Source organism: Neoarius graeffei, chromosome 8, assembly GCF_027579695.1.
Source record: "Neoarius graeffei isolate fNeoGra1 chromosome 8, fNeoGra1.pri, whole genome shotgun sequence".
Lineage (NCBI taxonomy): Eukaryota > Metazoa > Chordata > Actinopteri > Siluriformes > Ariidae > Neoarius > Neoarius graeffei.
In genome coordinates this window covers 86,635,402-86,658,800 of record NC_083576.1, presented here as the reverse complement: position 1 = coordinate 86,658,800, position 23,399 = coordinate 86,635,402, and the positions used below count along the sequence as shown (strand labels likewise).

At 42.7% G+C, this 23,399-nt stretch overlaps 1 protein-coding gene across 4 annotated transcripts in view; it reads right to left on the bottom strand.

The window, feature by feature from the left end:
- cep290 (centrosomal protein 290) overlaps positions 1-23,399 on the bottom strand; it is a 123,420-nt gene that overhangs the window by 22,182 nt on the left and 77,839 nt on the right. For 2 of the 4 annotated variants that reach the window (XM_060928419.1, XM_060928422.1), the window contains exons 31-39: positions 23,213-23,320; positions 20,070-20,204; positions 15,304-15,567; positions 14,955-15,062; positions 14,509-14,708; positions 6,855-7,068; positions 6,546-6,683; positions 3,450-3,671; positions 2,762-2,908 (exon numbers count right to left, since the gene is read on the bottom strand). In XM_060928419.1, coding sequence (XP_060784402.1) covers positions 2,762-2,908; positions 3,450-3,671; positions 6,546-6,683; positions 6,855-7,068; positions 14,509-14,708; positions 14,955-15,062; positions 15,304-15,567; positions 20,070-20,204; positions 23,213-23,320 — 1,536 coding nt within the window. The remainder of the gene's footprint in view (positions 1-2,761; positions 2,909-3,449; positions 3,672-6,545; positions 6,684-6,854; positions 7,069-14,508; positions 14,709-14,954; positions 15,063-15,303; positions 15,568-20,069; positions 20,205-23,212; positions 23,321-23,399) is intronic. The other 2 variants (XM_060928421.1, XM_060928420.1) reach the window with 2 other exon arrangements.

Genomic DNA, 23,399 nt, shown 5'->3' with positions numbered 1-23,399 from the left:
ATGCCAGTTTACCAGGACGCTGTTTGAAATCCCTGGGGAGAGACGCTGCTCTTTACTTACTTGTTTCAGGGTTCATTATTTGTTGAAGTCAACGTTCATAATAAGTGTCTGATTCCTTCGATCGCTTGCGTTCTGATCTAAGTGAGAGCGGGGGGTACGCAAGTGAGCAGGAGCTCACAGTTGAGCTTGTTTTTTTTTTTTTAATCGTGAATTATCGCATCACATCAAGGATTGCCTGTTTTTTGTTTCCTAAAAAAAAATTCATAGTATAGAATGTTCCAGGGCGGCACGGTGGTGTAGTGGTTAGCGCTGTCGCCTCACAGCAAGAAGGTCCGGGTTCGAGCCCCGTGGCCGGCGAGGGCCTTTCTGCGCGGAGTTTGCATGTTCTCCCCGTGTCTGCGTGGGTTTCCTCCGGGTGCTCCGGTTTCCCCCACAGTCCAAAGACATGCAGGTTAGGTTAACTGGTGACTCTAAATTGAGCGTAGGTGTGAATGTGAGTGTGAATGGTTGTCTGTGTCTATGTGTCAGCCCTGTGATGACCTGGCGACTTGTCCAGGGTGTACCCCGCCTTTCGCCCGTAGTCAGCTGGGATAGGCTCCAGCTCGCCTGCGACCCTGTAGAAGGATAAAGCGGCTAGAGATAACGAGATGAGATGAGAATTCTATTTATCTCATTTTATTAAATATCGGAATGCATGTTTGATCGCTATTCTGTCGCTGCGATAGCAAGTTATGAGTGTTTGAAATATGCTCTGTAATATATCAGTCCATATGTCAAAGCAACGAGATGCGTCGAGACCTGTGCGAGACATCGTAGGACGGAAGTAAAACGTACAGCGGAAATCAAAGCGACCAACATCTGCCAACGTTGTCAAAAGACGCGCACGCCCTCTTTCGAATCCTGATGTAATCAAGCTGGAAGTTTTGTTTGTTTCGATAGCAATCAGGAAAGTTTGAAAAAAATAGGCAGTAATCGTCATTTAAACTCGTTTTTGTGCAATACTTTGTTTGGAAAACAGTTTTCAAAATGGCGGCACTGACACCTGGCTGACACTTCTTCACGTTTCGAAGTCTCGCACAAGTCTCGTGAAGATCGCGCGGATAAACCAAAAGAACTAAATTCAACACGGCTAAAAACCGAACAGGCCGATAAGTATAATATTTAATTGCAATTAGTTGCCAGTACGAGTCACGATATAAGGTTACTAAAACGGAAAATGTAATCGAATAACACGTTAAGTTTAAAAATGACTTCAGTTCCCCTTTAATATAAACCTGTTATACAAAAATAATGACCAGTCAGACTGCAGAACTCAACCGCGCTGTGTTTTAATAACCTAGATCAGAGATTCTCAAACTGTGGTACGTGTACCACTAGTGGTACGCGGGCTCCATTCTAGTGGTACGCCAAAGAATCACTTAATTAAATATAAATAAAATTTAAAAAATAAAATAAAACGTGAAATACTATCCATAATATCCGAATGGATGAAAATATCTTATCAACCGACGACAAGAAAATGAAAGGAGATACAAATTAAGTTAATAATTTTAAAAAGTTTGCAAGTGCTTCTGGGTAGCCATACGTAGCGTACGTACGCATTCCTGCCGGTTCCGCTGACAGACGGTTATCCGCCATTGGTAGACTAGGCTGTGATGGGAAAAGGTGGAGGTGGCTTTGCTAATTATGACGAGTACGACAAAATTACTGTCGTGGCTTAAATCCGCGAATGGGAGCGTGGATCAGGAGAGAGGGAGAACTGAAGAGGACGTGTGTGAGCCGAGCGCAGATGCTAACGACAGTGGCAGAATCAGCCCCAGAACTGCTAGCAAACGGCAGAAACCAGTGAGGAGGAAGTATGACGAAAAATACATAAAACTGGGATTCATTTGGAGCGGGACAGAGGAGCTGCCCAGGCCGCAGTGTGTTGTATGCGGCGACGTTCTGAGCAATGAGTCCATGAAACCATCGCATCTCAAACGGCATCTTACAACCAAACACACAGCACTCAAGGACAAACCAATGGATTTTTTTTTTTTACGAAAACGTGATGAACTGAAGCAGTCCAAGTCCACCATTCTGTCCTATGGTACACCCGTAGCCAAAGCACAGGAAGCTTCATATCGTGCCAGCCTCCTGATCGCCAGAGCCGGTGAGCCGCACACAATCGGGGAACTGCTGTGTTTGCCATTAGCCAAAGAGATGACGCGTATCATGTGTGGAGAGAAAGCTGCCAGAGAGTTAAACTTGGTGCCGCTTTCAAATGACACCGTGTCAAGGAGATTAAACGACATGGCTGACGATGTTAAAAAGACACTGATTGAGCGCATTAAGAACAGTAGATATTTTACCATACAGCTTGATGAGACTACAGATGTTGCAGATTTGGCCAATTTATTTGATTCATTATTTAAGTACAGTGTTTTATTTTCCGATATTTAAACAGTGTTACTGTTCAAAGTGCTGTGTGTAATGTTACAGTGGCCAACAACATTAAATATACTTGTTAAATAAAACCTCCACCTTGTTTTTAATGAATACTTAGGCCTACTATGCTACTGTATTTTAATGTTGGTCATTATGGTGGTACTTGGAGAGCCAAGTATTTTCTGAGGTGGTACTTGGTGAAAAAAGTTTGAGAACCACTGACCTAGATGTTATCCAGGATCTCTTCCTGAATGGTGTTATAGTGCGTCAGAAAGATCATAATTCTTTAAACCCAATCAGAGAGACGCTCACTTCGGCGCCGAGTCTAATTCACCTCCATGTTCACCTTGTCATCCTTCACTGCCGGCTTTTTCTCGACCGTCTCCGACACGTTCTTCCTGTCCAGTTCGGATTCCAGCCTGTGGATCTTCCTCTGTAAAGCCTCTACTGATGGGCCTTTACCTTCACCTTCAGTCTGACCCTATCACACACACACACACACACACACACTTCATCTTTAACCTTTATCAGAAACATAACCTTACATTAGGGATATCAGATGAAAATTCAAATTCAACCCAAATTGCTTGAACCTGCTCTTTTTGAATTCATGTGGTATTCAAAAGTTTTACAGAATTTTTTTCTTCTTTCCAAAGTTTATTTATTTTTCTATCAATTAAAATGTTTTTAAATCTAAAAAAAAAAACCCTACATTCATTCATTCTTGTGGACATTAAATAACATACGCGTCATCAAACTGATCTCATGATGCATGTTGGGTATTATAGAAATATTGTAGAAATTCCTTTGTAAATCACAGTCTGGTATTTCTGTCAGTCGTATCGCCCCAGCTCTGATCTGAACATGGCACTGAAAGATTATTATACCCTTTGATTAATGATTATTCAAACGATTACACTGTATGCGTATTGTGTAATGAGAACAGTGCCCTCTAGTGGCGCTCCTCAGACATTTCGCTGTGAACCCTGACCCCGGGCTGGATCGTTAGACGATGTGTGTACCTGCAGGCTGCTGCTGAGTCTCTTCACTTTCTGCTTCAGCTCGTCCAGATGTTCTTCCAGATGGTCCTTCTCGCTCTGCAGTCTGCTCTGGACCTTCTGGCTCTTCTGTAGCTCGCGGCTCAGGCTCTCCACCTCCTCCTTCAGAGAGCTCTCTCGGGTTTTCCCCGCTTTCACGTTCTCCTTCCAGCTCTGCAGCTCGTCACTGAGCTCCTTTACACGACACTGAGAATGTGAACACGCACATAATGACGTTAAAAACAAAACCAAACAAGAAGACAGAGTCATCTATATCCCCCACCCTATATACCAACTACATCCCAAGTTTCAATATATTATTTGTCACATTTTTCAAGTTCTGCTGCAGGAAACCAACCCGACCTCTTTACACTGACCTCAGCAGCCCATGGCATAAACCCACCGGACTTTTGGTCCAGGGGAGCGAAAAATCTCACATCACAAGATTGGTGAACAAAATGGAGCTTTTTGTAGGTTTCAATCGAACAGGAGTGGGGTGTTCTTTAAATCCAAGCACTAAATCTAAGAGGAAAAGCAGTTAATGTTGGCTCTGAGTAAGACTCGAGTGTTGTAGGTTTACAAACATTTCCTATCTGAGTGGATGTAGATGAACGCCAGTCATCCGTGTAAAAAAAAAAATCTTCCATCAGCCAGGGCGTGCGTTTGTTTATGGCTCTGCACAGACAGACTGGCCTGTCCTCACTTGCGTGATTAGTTTTATTTTATTTGTCTTAAGTTACGGGTTTGTGTTAGATCGCTTGATTTACTTTTTGTGTTCTTTAATTACTGCCAATAATATAAAGTTGTTGTTTTTTTAAACTGGTTTTATAAAAAAAAAAATTCTCACTTTTTGAACTCGCCCAAGGATTTTTTAACATGAAATTTTATTCTTTTTCAATTGCTCTGGATATGGCCGTCCACACAATAAAAACAAGTAGTTTTAAACTCAACAGGATGTTCCAGAACCAGTGGTGCTTGAAAGTTTGTGAACCCTTTAGAATTTTCTATATTTCTGCATAAATATGACCAAAAACATCATCAGATTTTCGTACAAGTCCTAAAAGTAGATAAAGAGAACCCAGTTAAACAAATGAGACAAAAATATTACACTTGGTCATTTATTTATTGAGGAAAATGATCCAATATTACATATCTGTGAGTGGCAAAAGTATGTGAACCTTTGCTTTCAGTATCTGGTGTGACCCCCTTGTGCAGCAATAACTGCAACTAAACGTTTGCGGTAACTGTTGATCAGTCCTGCACACCGGCTTGGAGGAATTTTAGCCCGTTCCTCCGTACAGAACAGCTTCAACTCTGGGATGTTGGTGGGTTTCCTCACATGAACTGCTCGCTTCAGGTCCTTCCACAACATTTCCATTGGATTAAGGTCAGTACTTTGACTTGGCCATTCCAAAACATTCACTTTATTCTTCTTTAACCATTCTTTGGTAGAACGACTTGTGTGCTTAGGGTCGTTGTCTTGCTGCATGACCCACCTTCTCTTGAGATTCAGTTCATGGATAGATGTCCTGACATTTTCCTTTAGAATTTGCTGGTATAATTCAGAATTCACTGTTCCATCAATGATGGCAAGCCGTCCTGGCCCAGATGCAGCGAAACAGGCCCAAACCATGATACTACCACCACCATGTTTCACAGATGGGATAAGGTTCTTATGCTGGAATGCAGTGTTTTCCTTTCTCCAAACATAACGCTTCTCATTTAAACCAAAAAGTTCTATTTTGGTCTCATCCGTCCACAAAACATTTTTCCAATAGCCTTCTGGCTTGCCCACGTGATCTTTAGCAAACTGCAGATGAGCAGCAGTGTTCTTTTTGGAGAGCAGTGGCTTTCTCCTTGCAACCCTGCCATGCACACCATTGTTGTTCAGTGTTCTCCTGATGGTGGACTCATGAACATGAACATTAGCCAATGTGAGAGAGGCCTTCAGTTGCTTAGAAGTTACCCTGGGGTCCTTTGTGACCTCGCTGACTATTATACGCCTTGCTCTTGGAGTGATCTTTGTTGGTCAACCACTCCTGGGGAGGGTAACAATGGTCTTGAATTTCCTCCATTTGTACACAATCTGTCTGACTGTGGATTGGTGGAGTCCAAACTCTTTAGAGATGGTTTTGTAACCTTTTCCAGCCTGATGAGCATCACCATGATACGCTTCCACAAACATGTGTTGTGAAGATCAGACTTTGATAGATCCCTGTTCTTTAAATAAAACAGGGTGCCCACTCACACCTGATTGTCATCCCATTGATTGAAAACACCTGACTCTAATTTCACCTTCAAATTAACTGCTAATCCTAGAGGTTCACATCCTTTTGCCACTCACAGATATGTAATATTGGATCATTTTCCTCAATAAATAAATGACCAAGTATAATATTTTTGTCTCATTTGTTTAACTGGGTTCTCTTTATCTACTTTTAGGACTTGTGCGAAAACCTGATGTTTTTGGTCATGTTTATGCAGAAATACAGAAAATTCTAAAGGGTTCACAAACTTTCAAGCACCACTGTGTGTGTTCCACGATTCCAGCAGTTTGCTCGTCGGTTTGTGGATTTGTTGTGCTTTTTGTAGAACACTGTGTCTTCATGCTGTGTGTATTCATCTGTCTCTCATTAGAGAATTAAAAAACAACCCCAAAACCTTCTGAGTCTGCGTGAACTAAAATAAAACTAATATTAATAAATCTCTCTGAAAACTTTGTCTGCGAAATTAATTTTACACTTAATGCACTACTGTGAATGATGAGAGCTTTCTGTTCTGGATGTAAATTTATACACAGACTTGTTTTTTGGGAGTTGTTTCAGTGACGAGTCGAATCAGCCTTTAATTGTACGAATTCAAAAAATAACTACAATAAAGGTGGACTGTGATTCTTAACTAAATTAACGCTACCTGGAAATGCACTTTAAGAACCACTGCTAGACTCGTAGACCTCGAATATAAACATTAAACCTATTATAACAGTGTAGCCTAACCAGTGTTTCCTCTATTATATACTAATAAATAGACATCGGCGCTCTTCTGCACCTCTGCGTGTGTACTTCCTGTCAGGGCTCACACCTTGAGCTCTTTGGTTTGCTTGTCCACGATCTGCTGAACGTTGAGCGCCTCCTCTTTCTGGGCCGCGTTTGCGATGATCTGTTGCTCAGCCTGGGATGTCATCTGCGCCCGAATCTCCAGCATAGCTTTACTGAGAGCCTGCGCACCGAACAAAAGGATCAAACCTCAGCTCACAGCTGGTGATTTCCTTTAAAACACATGCTGTGTAGTGAAAGAGCCAAACGCTGTCAAACATAAAACTCTTTTAAAACTAAAAACATAACATTTCTCAGGAGAGGAAATCAATACAAAGTGCAGTCATTCGTTCACCTTCAGCTGCTTCTCTTTGAGGGCCAGCTGGGCCTTCAGACGCTCCACCAAGTTCTTCATGGTGTTGCTTGGCGAGCGAACGTTGGCCTCTTTTTGGGCCTCCAGCTCGGTGCTGAGGTACTGCAGCTCTTTCTCCATCTGGCGCAGCTGGGATCTCAGCTCCTCTGATTCCTTGGACATAGCATTTATCTGGGATGAATGCCTTTCCTCCAGTCTGGAAAATACAAGGAGGAAAATCAGCAGGGTTTCTGACACGACACCAGATTGGAACACCTGCTTCACTTTAACGCCCATCCTCCTCAAATCTAAACCAGATAAACCTCTAAAAGCTGGGATCCGACCACATCAGCACTGATTTTTCGCTCACAAGGCCTTCAGATCCGGAAAGGTTAAAAAGAAGGAATTCCGACCCTGTGGTGGCAGTTTTCTCAATTAAAATCTGACAAGAAAGACTAATCTCTTTTATAATCCATTAGAGGGCGACAGAGTAATACTCTCAGGGCCACACGCGCACACATGACATTACGTTAATGGGATTTAGTGGGCGCTCTTATCCAGAGTGACGTACAACACCCTCAGAGCAGCCTGGGGAGCAGCTGGGGATGAGGTGCCTTGCTCAAGGGCATTTCAGGTCCAGGGAATCGAACCAACAACCTTTTGGTCCCAAAGCTGCTTCTCTAACCATTAGTCCATGGCTTCCCTAAACAAAGGTTCCAGCTGAGACAGTCTGTCTACTTTAGTGCAGAAGGTTCCTCAAATCACTGGATTCAGGGTCCAGAGTGCCAACCACGACACCATGGAACCAAGCACACAAACCTTCCTACCTAGACCACGCCCACTCCTGTTTTAAATCTGAATATGGATACGAATATCTGAAGCACTAAACAAATACAGGTTACATGTGATCCTGTAATTCTTCATTAGCAGGCGGAAAGTTTCCAAAAAGAAGACAAATTGTTGAGTTTTCCCCGGAAAATGGACCGGTTCTTATTTCTTCTTCCTTGAGGATAAAGTTGTTTAAAGATCACAGCAGTGCTGAACGATGATTATGAGACTCATCGTGCTGAAAAATACGATGATGTGCGTGAGAGAATTTTGTCTCTATCTTGTGGTTTTAAGCTTCAGAATGTGTTGGGATTCCCTTAGACTTTCTGTCTCTGGAGGCACCAAAAGGTGTGAAGATCTTGGTCTCTGTAGCCACGGTTATCTTTTTGATCCATTGTTGACTAGGTTAGAAAAACCGCTCTCCCATTTCAATATTTTATGGGCCTCACACCTCCAGTCACACACTTGAGACCCCCCACCCACAAAAAAAAAAAAAGTGTTTTAGATTGCGACAATTTTTTTGAGATCATGGTGAAACTGCTGCATTATTTAGCACGTATTTATGGTTGATATACTTGGGAGGTATTTTAACATCAAGCTCCTTTAAGCTGAGCCCAAGTACAGTGGGGCAAAAAAGTATTTAGTCAGTCACCAATTGTGCAAGTTCTCCCACTTAAAAAGATGAGAGAGGCCTGTAATTTTCATCATAGGTACACTTCAACTATGAGAGACAAAATGAGGGAAAAAAATCCAGAAATCTCACATTGTCTGATTTTTAAAGAATTTACTTGCAAATTTTGGTGGAAAATAAGTATTTGGTCAATGACAAAAGTTCATCTCAATACTTTGTTGTATACCCTTTGTTGGCAATGACAGAGGTCAAACATTTTCTGTAAGTCTTCACAAGGTTTTCACACACTGTTGCTGGTATTTTGGCCCATTCCTCCATGCAGATCTCCTCTAGAGCAGTGATGTTTTGGGGCTGTCGCTGGGCAACACGGACTTTCAACTCCCTCCAAAGATTTTCTATGGGGTTGAGATCTGGAGACTGGCTAGGCCACTCCAGGACCTTGAAATGCTTCTTACGAAGCCACTCCTTCGTTGCCCGGGCGGTGTGTTTGGGATCATTGTCATGCTGAAAGACCCAGCCACGTTTCGTCTTCAATGCCCTTGCTGATGGAAGGAGGTTTTCACTCAAAATCTCACGATACATGGCCCCATTCATTCTTTCCTTTACACGGATCAGTCGTCCTGGTCCCTTTGCAGAAAAACAGCCCCAAAGCATGATGTTTCCACCCCCATGCTTCACAGTAGGTATGGTGTTCTTTGGATGCAACTCCGCATTCTTTCTCCTCCAAACACGACAAGTTGAGTTTTTACCAAAAAGTTCTATTTTGGTTTCATCTGACCATATGACATTCTCCCAATCCTCTTCTGGATCATCCAAATGCTCTCTAGCAAACTTCAGATAGGCCTGGACATGTACTGGCTTAAGCAGGGGGACACGTCTGGCACTGCAAGATTTGAGTCCCTGGCGATGTAGTGTGTTACTGATGGTAGCCTTTGTTACTTTGGTCCCAGCTCTCTGCAGGTCATTCACTAGGTCCCCCCATGTGGTTCTGGGATTTTTGCTCACCGTTCTTGTGATCATTTTGACCCCATGGGGTGAGATCTTGCATGGAGCCCCAGATCGAGGGAGATTATCAGTGGTCTTGTATGTCTTCCATTTTCTAATAATTGCTCCCACAGTTGATTTCTTCACACCAAGCTGCTTACCTATTGCAGATTCAGTCTTTCCAGCCTGGCGCAGGTCTACAATTTTGTTTCTGGTGTCCTTTGACAGCTCTTTGGTCTTGGCCATAGTGGAGTTTGGAGTGTGACTGTTTGAGGTTGTGGACAGGTGTCTTTTATACTGATAACGAGTTCAAACAGGTGCCATTAATACAGGTAACGAGTGGAGGACAGAAGAGCCTCTTAAAGAAGAAGTTACAGGTCTGTGAGAGACAGAAATCTTGCTTGTTTGCAGGTGACCAAATACTTATTTTACCGAGGAATTTACCAATTAATTCATTAAAAATCCTACAATGTGATTTCCTGGATTCTTTCCCCCCATTCTGTCTCTCATAGTTAAAGTGTACCTATGATGAAAATTACAGGCCTCTCTCATCTTTTTAAGTGGGAGAACTTGCACAATTGGTGGCTGACTAAATACTTTTTTGCCCCACTGTACATGGAGTTTAAATGTTTAGACGACCTCATGTGTACCGTATATGTGATCATTTTGTGTTCTCCACCACTGATTATCACTGTAAAGGCATTTTGCGTGACAAACACAGACTCGTCATTTAGTAGTAAAACCCTTAGAAGGCCATCTGGTAAAAGTTGGTATGTCTGTTTTCTTTTGAAAAATAGCAGAAATATGTTTTAGCCAATGAGAATTTCCATATTGGACAGTAGGGTGCATCAGTTGCCCTCACTTTCATAAAATCTGATGCATTTTTGTCTGGGTGTTCCTTTTCACCAATAAAGACATCCTGTAAAATTTTTTGACCATATTCAAAAGTCTAATGGTGGCACCATGAGGTTCATTTTTTGCCAAAAAACGCTTATTTTATGTTTTCGTGTAAGGTTTGAATCACAATGTTGGATTCCATTTATTGATTTCTTGTGGCCCTCAAACTGGAAAACTTCATAAGTGAAGACTCGTGGCTGTTCTTTGCAGCTTTTGATATATTTGATGATCATCTGCTCTCAACACCAGTGTCACAATGGGATGGCTTGGCATCTTACCAGAGGATAAAGGCAACAGTCTCAAACTTCATTGTGACAAATGATGTGGCAGAGCGTGGGGTTAAACTAGCCTATGAGAAAGTTGGTTCTGCCACAATAGAAGAAAGATTCCAGAACGTTGTGCAAGTTGTAGCAAAAGACAGAGTAATGGTTCCAAATCTGAGACGGCCACACAGGAAACAGACATTGAGAATTTGCTTCTTAACATTTCACTTGTATCTTCAGTTGTCTTGAAAACAGGTAATCCAGCATCATTATAACTTTAATAGGGGCTAGCATATGCATAGGCGGCAAGCTTAAAACCAGGGTTATAACATTGATAGATAATGCTAGTGACACCCTAAAATAAACCTCCAAATATTTTTTAGACATTCTAGACATACTGTCTACAGCAGGGCTTTTCAAAGTGTGGGGCGCGCCTCCCCTGGGGGGCGCCAGAGTTCTTCAGGGGGGGCGCAACGTGAGGAAACATAAACCAGAATAAGTTACCATTGTGGACATTTAGCGAACTTCAGCTAGCCTTTGCCAGAGACAAAATGGATCGATTTTTAGTACCTAAAGCTACAGTGAGTGAAGAGACAGAGTCTGGGCCAAGCAAAAAACCACACCCTCCAGGATTTCGCGATGTTGCGATTTGCAAATTCAACCAATCCCCGCGAATTCAGGGTGGTGTTGCAATTATATCCAATCACCGCAACCTTCCCGAAAATTTGACCAATCATTGGCATCGTCAAACTACCTTCCGCCTTACTTCCGTGTATACGTTCAAGAGAAGCAGCATGCGCGCAGTGTTGCCAGATTGGGCGGTTTTAAATGCATTTTGGCGGGTTTTGAACATATTTTGGGCCGGAAAACGTCAGCAGTATCTGGCAACACTGCGATGTGCGAGTCAGTGTTTATGTAGGCTTAAATTCTGTTACTGAAAGTGTGTTATGTTTACAGTGAAGGACTGTGTGCACTTAACATTATTTTTTTTACTTAATACAAGAAATTAATGGATGCCAACATTTTTGCCAAAATGGTATTTTATTTTCCACTGTTTAGGCAGCTTCAGCATCATACTGTGAGATTCTGTTCAAATTGTTTTTTTTCTTCTATGAAGCCTGAGCCATTTATTTTATTAGTTTATAATTATTGTTTAATTTAGTCTTCAGGAGAGACTGCCTGCACACAGTACTAGTATTAATAGTTTTTTTTCTTACATGAAAGCTGAGGCATTTATATTATATTTTAAGGTAACTTCATGTTGTGCTGTGAGGTTCTCTGCACTTTAACTTTTGAACCAACAGGTGCATTTGGATAAGTAAAGCCTATTTTTCTGCATTTTTGTAGTCCTGGTAATCTTTTATATTGGTAAAGTTGTTTATCGGACCATTTCTCATTGTCTTTGTTTTTTTAACCATTTAGTTTTTCAGTAATAACTTAATATTTAACATATCACTCAATTTTAATCACAAAAAGAGAAAATCGCAACAATTTCTCGCAACTTTCACTTCCTCCCGCAATGTAATCGCAACAAAAACCTAAAAAACACCGCAACTTTCATCGCAATTTTTTGGAAAACCCCCCGCAACATCAGACATTTTAGCCCGCAACAATCACAAAAAAGGCCCGCGGAATCCTGGGGGGACTGAAAAAAGAAGGAAGTATGACCACGATGATTTAAAGTTTGGATTTTCATGGACTGGATCTGAAGATGCTCCACTGCCACAGTGTGTTGTCTGCCAAGTGGTGCTCGCTAACGATGCTATGAGATGTTTAAAATGTGTAAAACAAGATGTTTTAAAAAGAAAAGCACAGATGTTTAAAATGTGTAAAAGAAAAAAAAATGTGTACAACAACCTTTTTTTAAAAATACGAATGGAACATTAAGTATAGCAACAACAAAAATTGTGAGGGGGGGCGCTGTTGTTTATTTGCTCTCTGAGGGGGGGCTGACTCTCCCACACTTTGAAAACCCCTGGTCTACAGTATCTAGGATATTTGGTATACTCTATAAGGTGCCATAATGTTTCATGAAAAGTGATCGAAATTTTGTCATAAAAGTCATAAAATAGCAGCTTTTTCCATAACTTTGAGCTCCTGGTGCCGCCATTAAACTTTTGAATTTTGTCAAAATATTTCACCCAGTGTGTTTTCTTACCAAAAGGAACATAAAAACAAAAATGCATCATGATCGGAGGAACTTTTCATTTTTAGGGGGCAACTGATGCACCCTATTGGACAGCCAATCAGAAGTCTGTGTTTCACCTTTGTAATACACTATATATCTGCAAACCATTTAATTTATGCAAATTTGTTATTTTTAATCTCTAAATTTGTAGTTTTGTTTCTTTTTTTATATATAGCGTTTTTTGTATACTTTGTACTTTTGCACTACTCCTTCAATGCCTTATCTTTTTCTCTTTATATATTTTGCTGCGGGCGGCACGGTGGTGTAGTGGTTAGCGCTGTCGCCTCACAGCAAGAAGGTCCGGGTTCGAGCCCCGTGGCCGGCGAGGGCCTTTCTGTGCGGAGTTTGCATGTTGTCCGCGTGGGTTTCCTCCGGGTGCTCCGGTTTCCCCCACAGTCCAAAGACATGCAGGTTAGGTTAACTGGTGACTCTAAGGCCCTGTTTACATTATTTCGAATCAGCGGATCATCAGATTAACGTTTTTAAAACGATTCGCGTACACACACAAAATTTCTGTGCCCGCAACAAAACCGTTCCCCATGCACACAGCAACACCAATACACGGATACGCTAATCACATGACTAATTAGACGGCACGTCACATGATCCCAGTGCATATCGGGCATGCGCAAGTCACTCACCACTTGCAAGCACATAAAGTGTGTGAGAGATTGAGTGAGCGAGTGTGAGAGAGTGAGAGAGCATAAGAATCAAAATTTGAAGTTCTTTATGGAAATCAGGGACGCCGTGTCATTGGGACTAAAGAGGAGAAGGTTTTTCAGCAGTCGCGTCACATGACCAACGTGGCATGACCAACGCCAGCGAATCAGGAAGGTGGATGTCACAGTGACGTTGTCCAATGACGACGTCAGCTAGAGCTCAGCACTGCGTATCCTCGTTCCTCAATGTTTACACAGGACCGGATCAGATACGTACTGGGTTGAATTCGTGGGCCCTGGCGGATTCAAACTGTTCCGCCTGTGGAGTCGTTTCCCGGCGTTTTAATGTGCACGGACAGTGCATCCGCAACGACAACGATACGGATACGGTCTAATGTAAACACCACCTAAATTGACCGTAGGTGTGAATGTGAGTGTGAATGGTTGTCTGTGTCTATGTGTCAGCCCTGTGATGACCTGGCGACTTGTCCAGGGTGTACCCCGCCTTTCGCCCGTAGTCAGCTGGGATAGGCTCCAGCTTGCCTGCGACCCTGTAGAAGGATAAAGCGGCTAGAGATAATGAGATGAGATGAGAAGTTTTGCTGCTGTAACAGTGTAAATTTCCCCTTGTGGGATAATAAAAGGCTCTCTTATCTTAAACAAAGAAAATCCTTTTACAGTGATTTTAATAGGAGCTCCCGTTTTGTTTTGTGGCGGTCCTAGGGTTGGTCTCCCAAAAAAGGGGCCCGACTTAAAAACTAATGGAAGAAACTTCAAGCTCAGTGTTTTTTTTTTTTCTTTCTGGGAATCATTCACGCTTGGATTGATTCTGTGCAATAAAAGTGTTTAAGGCCGCGTCTTTCGTGTAAGTATATTTTTTGGCTACTTCTGAGACAGACTTCCGCGACATGTGCAACTGAGAATGGAAAAAAAAAAAATACTGAAGAAATATTATGTTTTTATTATACATGTAGTATTTGGACAAAAAAATTTTATTTTTTTTTGCCAAGGTGGTTCATGTTGTATCTTTCAAATAAATGATGATATTTCAGTTAAAGTCCAGGTTTAAAGCCGCACACCGTGTTCAAATGCACACTAATCTGATTATCGTCACGTTTTTGAAAGAAGCAGATTACTCAATTAAAAACAGCTTGTTTTTCTCGTATTCTCGCGTTACTGGGCGTGGCACGGGATCGTTCAGACTCACTTGGCTGTTTCCTCTGCGTGCTCTTTGGCTTGAGAAGCTGTAACGTGCCTCTGTCTCTCCAGCTCAGCACTCAGCACCTTCAGCTTGTGCGTGAGCGATGACAGAGACGTGTCCTGCTCCGTCACCATCTGCTCCATTTCAGCCAGACGCTCCATCTGCTTCGTGGTCGGGACGTTCAGGGTGGGTTTTTTCATCCGCTCCTACAGAACCCAGATGTATGACCGGGTGGTGAATACAGGTGGATAAATCAGAGAGATGGGCGTGTCTTCATAATGCATAATCACAGGACTCCAAATTCCATCCATACTGTCATTCTAACTAGACAGACTTTATATCCAATCTAATTCAATCTCAGCAGCGCTTTTCATATATTTATGAACCCGACTAATAATACGATTAATTAGACCGAGTAAACTTGGATTGATTTGCATTTCGTGTGACCTCACCAGTGTGGTCTGTCTGAAGCGGTCCAGGGACAGGTCTGTGTGAAGGTCCAGCTGTTGGTGCAGGTTCCTCACTTCCTGTTCGTGCTTTTTTACTGCTTCTTCCTGTTCCTGTTAGCCCACAGCAGGGTGACAGACAGCACAGTGAACCTTTAATCACCACACAACAGCTACATTTGATCAATATCATCCAACTATTCAAATAATATGGACAGTCAGAGAAGTGCACCATGGTATTCACGAGAAGTTTTGTTCCAGAACTTTCTATGAGCGGAAAGGAAACCAGTTAATGTGTTTTATTCCTCTTGTACCACCGCGTAATGGTTTGTGAGCAATTACGTTCCATACGGACCTGTCTCGCCTTGGCCAGAAGGTTCTGGTACTTCTTGAGGACCTCCTCTTTCTGGTCGAGGAGACCCTGCAGGTTGCTGATGGTCTGGTGAGCGATTTTCAGGGCGCGCTGGCTGCTCGTGTCGTCCTGTTTGCTCAAGTCGGCGAGGAGCTTCTCCCTCTCAGCGGTGGCTGGGAGACGGAGGCGGAGCTCGTTGATGACACGGTCCCGCGACAGGACGTTCTGCTCGGCCTGCCACAGCGCCGCCTCGGTCTCCTTCAGCTTCTGTTTGAGCACAGAAAAAAACCCACACCTGCTCACAATGAACTTTACATCACCAAAAGAGTTGGGCGTCATTTATTTTATTTTATGACTAAAATCTAAGTTTATCTATTTCTTACTTTCTAACCTCTTTCGCTGATGTGCTAGTCTATTTTCCCTTTGGTTAACGGGTCCTTACATTATCCCATAATGCCGTTCGACGACCTGCTGATAGCAGGGAAGTGGGATTGAGCCCTCGCTTCATCTTTACCTCAAGAGAGTGATGCAGCGGCACTTTAGTCCTTTAGCCTGCCAGTCTCGTCACCTGTACACTCTGCTCAAACAAATCAGCGTCCAAATTTCACGCTAAAACTGCCGTCAATGCTGTTCCTGAATCATAACGTATATCGATAACTAAATAGGTCTCTATATACTCTGAAGTATAATCAGAAGACATAGTCTGGCTTTAATTATATTTCATACTATTGTAACCATTCTGCTTGTAAATGTATATGATTTATTTATTATTATAATACTGCTAGACTGCCAGTGCTAGGCTTAGCTATGCAGTGTTTTCCTCAGAAAAAAATTAAAGCCCTAAATTCTGGCATGATAATACACAGACGATTGAGCGCCAATGGCGCGAAGCGAAACTAGGGGGGTGCGGGGGCATGGCCCCCCCGGAAAATTTTTTGAAAAGAGATGCTCAGGTGCATTTTCAGGGTCTCCGAGAGGTTTTAGATCCATGATTATAGGATCGAGTTTACCAGTGTTTCAATGATTTCTGACCTAAATTGTATTAACGTACACACATTTGAAATTTCACCTTAAAGTTCAACATGCAAGTTAAACTGTTTTGTTACAGATTAATGAGGTCTATGATCGATTGAAAATCTACAGGGATCCCTTATGCCTCGGTCACAACCGGCCGTACGTGCTCCTACGGCCGGTCTACGTGCAAAAAACGCAAGAAACGCACGAAGGGCGCGCGTATGACGTGCTGATTTTCGAGCCGCGGACCGGCCGCAGAGGTTCTTTGTTATGTCAAACAAACTCTACGGGCGCTTATGTTTTTTTCAGGTTGCAAGACAAACTTACGGCCAACGTGCGTCTTTCTCCACGAACAAAAAAAAAAAAGCAGCGATTTGGGAAACGCCAAAAATCGCACGGCCAAAAAATCGTACGTCTGGTTGTGACCTAGGCTTTAATTATCGATGATCAAGTCATGTTGTAACAAAAATGTGCATGAAAATATGAAGTGGTTTGCTGCATCTTATGCAACCCAGTGAAGAGAATCGATCATCATGACCTCCTGTTGATCACAAAGGGATCTGAACCTAAGACCTGCCACCTTAAAATAAGTTGCTGTATTACTATAACTGTAATGATTTAGAATGTTTCAGATGCAATTACCGTAATATATGTATAACTAACGCTACGTTCACACTGCAAGGCTTAATGCTCAATTCCGATTTTTTTGTGAGGTCGTTCACATTAACAAATATATGCGACTTGTATGTGATCCTCAGTATGAACGAAAAGCGACCTAAAAGTGTTCCGCATGCGCATTGCAGGATACGACGACGTCACACGCAGTGAGCATGGCCAGTGTTTACGGAAGTAAAACCGCCCGGTTGCGGTATGACCCATCCAATCTAGCTTGAATAGCTGCATCCCCCCAAATGGAAATCAGCTCCCTAACCTCTGCGTCCTTCCATTGAGAAGATTCAGAACCTTCACAGCCCGAAGCGTCCCTCGCATTGATGTCATGCGCAGGGGCGCAGATACGTTTTTTGAACTGGGAGGGACAAAAAACTGGGGGGGACAAAGCTGCCAGCAAACCAACCCCAACCCCGATATACCTGTCAAACTTGTTGTTAGTAACCATAGCAACCAAGCTCGAGCTCGCAGTCTGCGCAGCTCAACCAACCGAATATCAGTCTTTGTTTTGTTTTATGTGAGTTGTTGCAACTATGTATACACTGCTGTGCACCTCAATAAACCGAATGGTAATTAGTCTTTTGATTTTTCCGTGAGGTTTGCCTTATGCAAAGAAAGACAGCATAGACGTTTTTTCCTCCCTATAAGTGGGGGGGACCGAACGAGGTGAATTTAAATCTGGGTGGGACAAGTCCCACCCTCTATCTGCGCCCGTGATTATGCGCCATGCTGTTGTAACTTTTTTTGAGAGACCCGCCGCCTACTTCAGCGCAGAATAGTGACGTTTGTGGCTTGTTGATGACGTGTAAGTCGGATGAATGCGACCTGGCGGTTCAAACTGAAGTCGCATATGAAAAGAGCGGATAGGAATCGGAATTAGGACCACATATCCAAACGGCCTGGGTCGGATTTGAAAAAATCGGATCTGTGTCGTTCATATTGTCAATAAAAGATCGGATACAGGTCACATATGGGCGAAAAGATCGGATTTGAGTCACTTCAGCCTGCAGTGTGAACGTAGCCTAAGATACACTGAAAAGAAAAGTAAGGCGACTGCATATTATAAAGTTTAAATTTTGGCACTTTATTAAATGGACTAGATTAAGATTAAAACGTATTTAAAGGAAAAGAAAACTTAATTCATGATTTAAGTTTGCAGAAAGATTATGTACTTATAAACACGTTCATGAAGAGAATTTGTTAATAAGTGTCAAATGTAGCATCATTTCGAATAATAATGATAAGCATATTTGGCAGTGTGAGGTAGAGGTCTGCGCGGGACAGAATTTTCAGTCCCGCTCCCGCATTGTGCAGTCCCGCTCCCGCCCGCTCCCGCATTGTGCAGTCCCGCTCCTGCAAAGAATTATGATTTTCAGTCCTGCTCCCGCCCGCAAATCCCGCATGATGCAAACGTTCGCGTTATTTCTCACGAAAGTTCTTGTCATTGGCTTGGGGAATTAAACATGCTGAGCTTAACTGAGCTCTCCACTGACCGATCCTTCACCTAGCGCACGTAGCGAGGGTGCGCGTTGCCAGGCGGCATGCGCAGCTGAGGCTTTACAGAGATACCCAACACACCTGCCAACATCTACAGTGGATATTAACAATATTGTACATTGCACATAGCTTATATGTCACTCCTCACATTTACATTCTAGGAAATACAAGTAGGCCTATAAGAAATTAATATAATTTAAAGACAGCGGTAAATGTACCTCTTTTTAAAGCAGCACTGACTTCTGAAGCACTGTGAGCTTCACTAGAGGAGCTCTGCTCTTCTGCCATGATCGGAGATCTCAAACACGGAAGAGCGGAAAGGAATCGGAAACGTACGCGAGATTAGACCACATCCACAAATTTAGGCATCTTAAAATGTTTTTATTAATGCCAAATAAAATATCCAGCACAAATTATATATGATAGACATAAATTAATAATTTATAATTTTTATTTTAAACACGTTTTTAGTTAGCGGGACTGCAGCTTATCACCTCTCCTGCCCGCTCCCGCATTGTGCACTCCCCCTCCCGCCCACGCCTGCAATGAGCCTTCAAAATTTGTCCCGCGCCGCACTGCTTTGCGTCGGGTCCCGCGGGACTCCCACGGGACTCCCGCGGGAGTGCAGGGCTCTAGTGTGAGGTCACTGTGAGCCTTTAACAAAAGAATAATCCGGAGCCGCCTTTTGTTAAATGGATCCCAGTGACATCACGCTGTGATTAATTTATTGTGACAGTTGTCTGGGTTTGTGCGCCATCACTCACGTGGGTTTGTTGACGTTTAGTCAACCAATCTTTGATCGAAGCCATAATGATAATAGACGAGGTCAAACTTTTGTGATTAAAATCAGTCGGCTTTGTCCGTCTGGTCGGGGACAACATCGGCAGCCAGTGAGATCGCTTATAATGAATCGGAAAATTCCGGGATATCTGACGTTTTCTTTCGATATTTTTATTGGACGGTTTGAACATGTGATCTCGACATAGCCAACAGATTCGTTTGTTTACATCATACCACGCGGACATATTAGTTTGACAGAATCGACACAAACACTGGAAAAAAGACGGCTTGTTTAACACAAATATCAATCAGTATGTAAATGGATCTGTTATTTGCTCTCCTATGTATCTAGTTACTTGTGGGTAGGAAATTTAACATATCGGTATAAATCTAAGCGTATCGGATTTTAACTAAAGCGACTAAGCGTATCGGCAGGCAGAGCGAGCGGATCGGGCCCGACACGCTAAAACGCTTTGGGGAAAAACATGCTATGCTATAATTAAGCACTAAATAAAAAACTGAAACCCGGTGATGTCGAGCTGAATTGCATTCTGGGACTCTGCGTCCAACAATCATCTCAATTTCTTCTCTGTTGGACGTCTCATTAATATGACGATGAATACGGTGAGCAAGTGAGAACAGAAACTTCTGCTCTTTTTGATTTTAGGAGCTAAAACCTCAAGGTTTGAGATTGTTGAATTTTCTGCTAAACTCATGTATAACCATGCTCGCAATTAACATTAACATTAACACTAGGCATCACGTCGCGATTATTTCTGATCTAAACACGTTTCCACTGAATGCTTTACCTCCTCCAGAGTTTTGCAGGTGGCTTGAATCTCCAGAATGGTACGAACGTGCTCCTTTATTTTATTCAGAGCATGCTCCAGCTGGTGAGCTAAAGGCTGGTTTGGGTCTGGCAGAGAACTCGTGGCTTCTTCAAACTAAAACCACAAGAAACACACAATGTATTATTGGGAACATACAACTACCTGTATTTTCACACGGCTGATCGAATGGAAACTATAGATGTAAACAACAACAAAGCCACTGTTTAAAACAAGATCAACTGTGAGCTCCTGCTCACTTGCGTACCCCCCCGCTCTCACTTATATCAGAACGCAAGCGATCGAAGGAATCAGACACTTATTATGAATGTTGACTTCAACAAATAATGAACCCTGAAAGTAAGTAAGTAAAGAGCAGCGTCTCTCCCCAGGGATTTCAAACAGCATCCTGGTAAACTGACATTCTGAAATAGCATTTTACTTCTTGAAATGGCGTCAAAATCCACGCTACATGGTTCGTAAATACATTCAGTTGGTAAACAGGAAGTCAATGTGCGATAGACCTGAAAACGGTATACATGGTATAGAATGCCAATACTGTTTAAAAAAAAAAGTTACGCCAACTTAAAAATTCAAGGCAACTTACTGCACAGGATTTTTGAGTTTATGTGACAACTAAGATTTTTAAGTTTTGAAGAAAGTTGTGCCAACTTATACTTTTGGTTAGAGCCCTACACTCCCGCGGGAGTCCCGCGGGACCCGATGCGGCGCGGGACAAATTTTGAAAGCTCGTTGCGGGAGCGGACAGGAGAGGTGATAAGCTGCAGTCCCGCTAACTAAAAATGTGTTTAAAATATAAATTATTAATTATTAATTTATGTCTATCATATATAATTTGTGCTGGATATTTTATTTGGCATTAATAAAAACATTTTAAGATGCCTAAATTTGTGGATGTGGTCTAATCTCGCGTACGTTTCCGATTCCTTTCCGCTCTTCCGTGTTTGAGATCTCCGATCATGGCAGAAGAGTAGAGCTCCTCTAGTGAAGCTCACAATGGGTATCTCTGTAAAGCCTCAGCTGCGCATGCCGCCTGGCAACGCGCACCCTCGCTACGTGCGCTAGGTGAAGGATCGGTCGGTGGAGAACTCAGCTAAGCTCAGCATGTTTAATTCCCCAAGCCAATGACAAGAACTTTCGTGAGAAATAACGCGAACGTCTGCATCATGCGGGATTTGCGGGCGGGAGCGGGACAAAATATGGCAGGCGCGGGCGGGAGTGGGACTGAAAATCATAATTCTTTGCGGGAGCGGGACTGAAAATTCTGTCCTGCGCAGACCTCTACTTTTGGTCTCAGATAACTTAGCCTTCATATTCACACAAACTTAATTTTTTCAGTTTTACATGATAAGAAATCAACTTTACGGCCACTAATCTTTCATCCAAGTAAAAACTTCAAAATTTGAGTTCAATTTTCTTTTTATCCCACAATAAAACAAATAACAATCCAGTTCAAATAGCATGTTTATTTTAACATGATGGTAGCAACACTGCTATAAAACTGGAGTGGCAGTGCTTTTTTGCTAAGTCACACATTCACTTATTTTAAGCCTGAAGCTAATTTGACAAACGAAATCCCTCTCTCTAGCCGCTTTATCCTGTTCTACAGGGTCGCAGGCAAGCTGGATCCTATCCCAGCTGACTACGGGCGAAAGGCGGGGTACACCCTGGACAAGTCGCCAGGTCATCACAGGGCTGACACATAGACACAGACAACCATTCACACTCACATTCGCACCTACGCTCAATTTAGAGTCACCAGTTAACCTAACCTGCATGTCTTTGGACTGTGGGGGAAACCGGAGCACCCGGAGGAAACCCACGCGGACACGGGGAGAACATGCAAACTCCGCACAGAAAGGCCCTCACCAGCCCCGGGGCTCGAACCCAGGACCTTCTTGCTTGTGAGGCGACAGCGCTAACCACTACACCACCGTGCCGCCCCGACAAACGAAATGTGCAAACAATTCAGTATACTGAATTGTTTGCACATTTCGTTTGTCAAATTAGTTTTTACTTGGATGAAAGATTAGTGGCCTTAAAGTTGAATTCTTATCATGTAAAACTGAAAAAATTAAGTTTGTGTGAATATGAAGACCAAAAGTATAAGTTGGCACAACTTTCTTCAAAACTTAAAAATCTTAGTTGTCACATAAACTCAAAAATCCTGTGCAGTAAGTTGCCTTGAATTTTTAAGTTGGCGTAACTTTTTTTTTTTTTTTTTTACAGTGAAGCTGAAGCTCGGTACCAAATATCAATCAGTTATGATCTGGAGTTGCTGAGAAAAATGCTACGAAAATTTTGTAAATCCACCCGATATGTTTCGTAAATACATTCAGTCGGTAAACAGGAAGTCGATGTGCGACAGACCTGAAAACGGTACACACGGTATAGAACCCCAAGCTGAAGTTTGGTACCAAGTGGCTATGATTTGTGGTTGCTGAGAAAAAGGGCGTTTCGGACGGGCAGAGGTAAACCAGTTTACCCTCCTCCTTCGGAGTGGGGGTATAATGATAATAATAATAAAAAATAAATAAATAAATCCACCTATGGGTTAGAACTGAGGTCTAATCTAGAACTCTAGAACGTCCAACCGGCAAGTGGCCTAGCGGTTAGCGTGTCCGCCTCTCGATCGGGAGTTCTACTCACAGTCAGGTCGTACCAAAGACCATCATAAAAATGGTACCTACTGCCATCTGGCAAGGCACGCTGCGATACAGATGTGAGTGGGGAGTCAAACTCTCGCGGTTACCAAAGGACCAGCCCACCACTGTAACCCTAGCTATGTAATATAGGCGAGAGGCCGAGGGCTACGAAAGGGAGATCGGCGCCGCTAAACGTGCCATGAATGGTGCGGGAAAGACTTTTTCTTCGAGAACGTCCAACTAATTAGAGAAACAAGGTGTTTCTTATTCACATGTAAATTCAGAAAGCTCCGCCTCTTACACTAGCATTCAGAAGTTCTAACCCAGGCAGTGTGCGTGTTGCTTTAACGTGTTAAAGTGCATGAAGCTAAGTTTGCTGAATAATTCAGAACTATTGGCACACTCAATAAAAAATATCATTTTCTTCACATATCTTGTATGTAAGTTCAGTAAAAGGACCTTCTGAGCAGATCCGATGATTTGGTTCTGCTGTTTCTCGTAGATCTCCAGCTGTCGCTCCAACTCCACCTCTCTCTGATCCCATGAAAGCTGCTGCTCCTCCAACAGCTACAAACCACACACACACAGGTTTTAAAAGCCAGTGTTAATTAATATTTTTTTGTCTGACCATCAAACTGCATCTTTT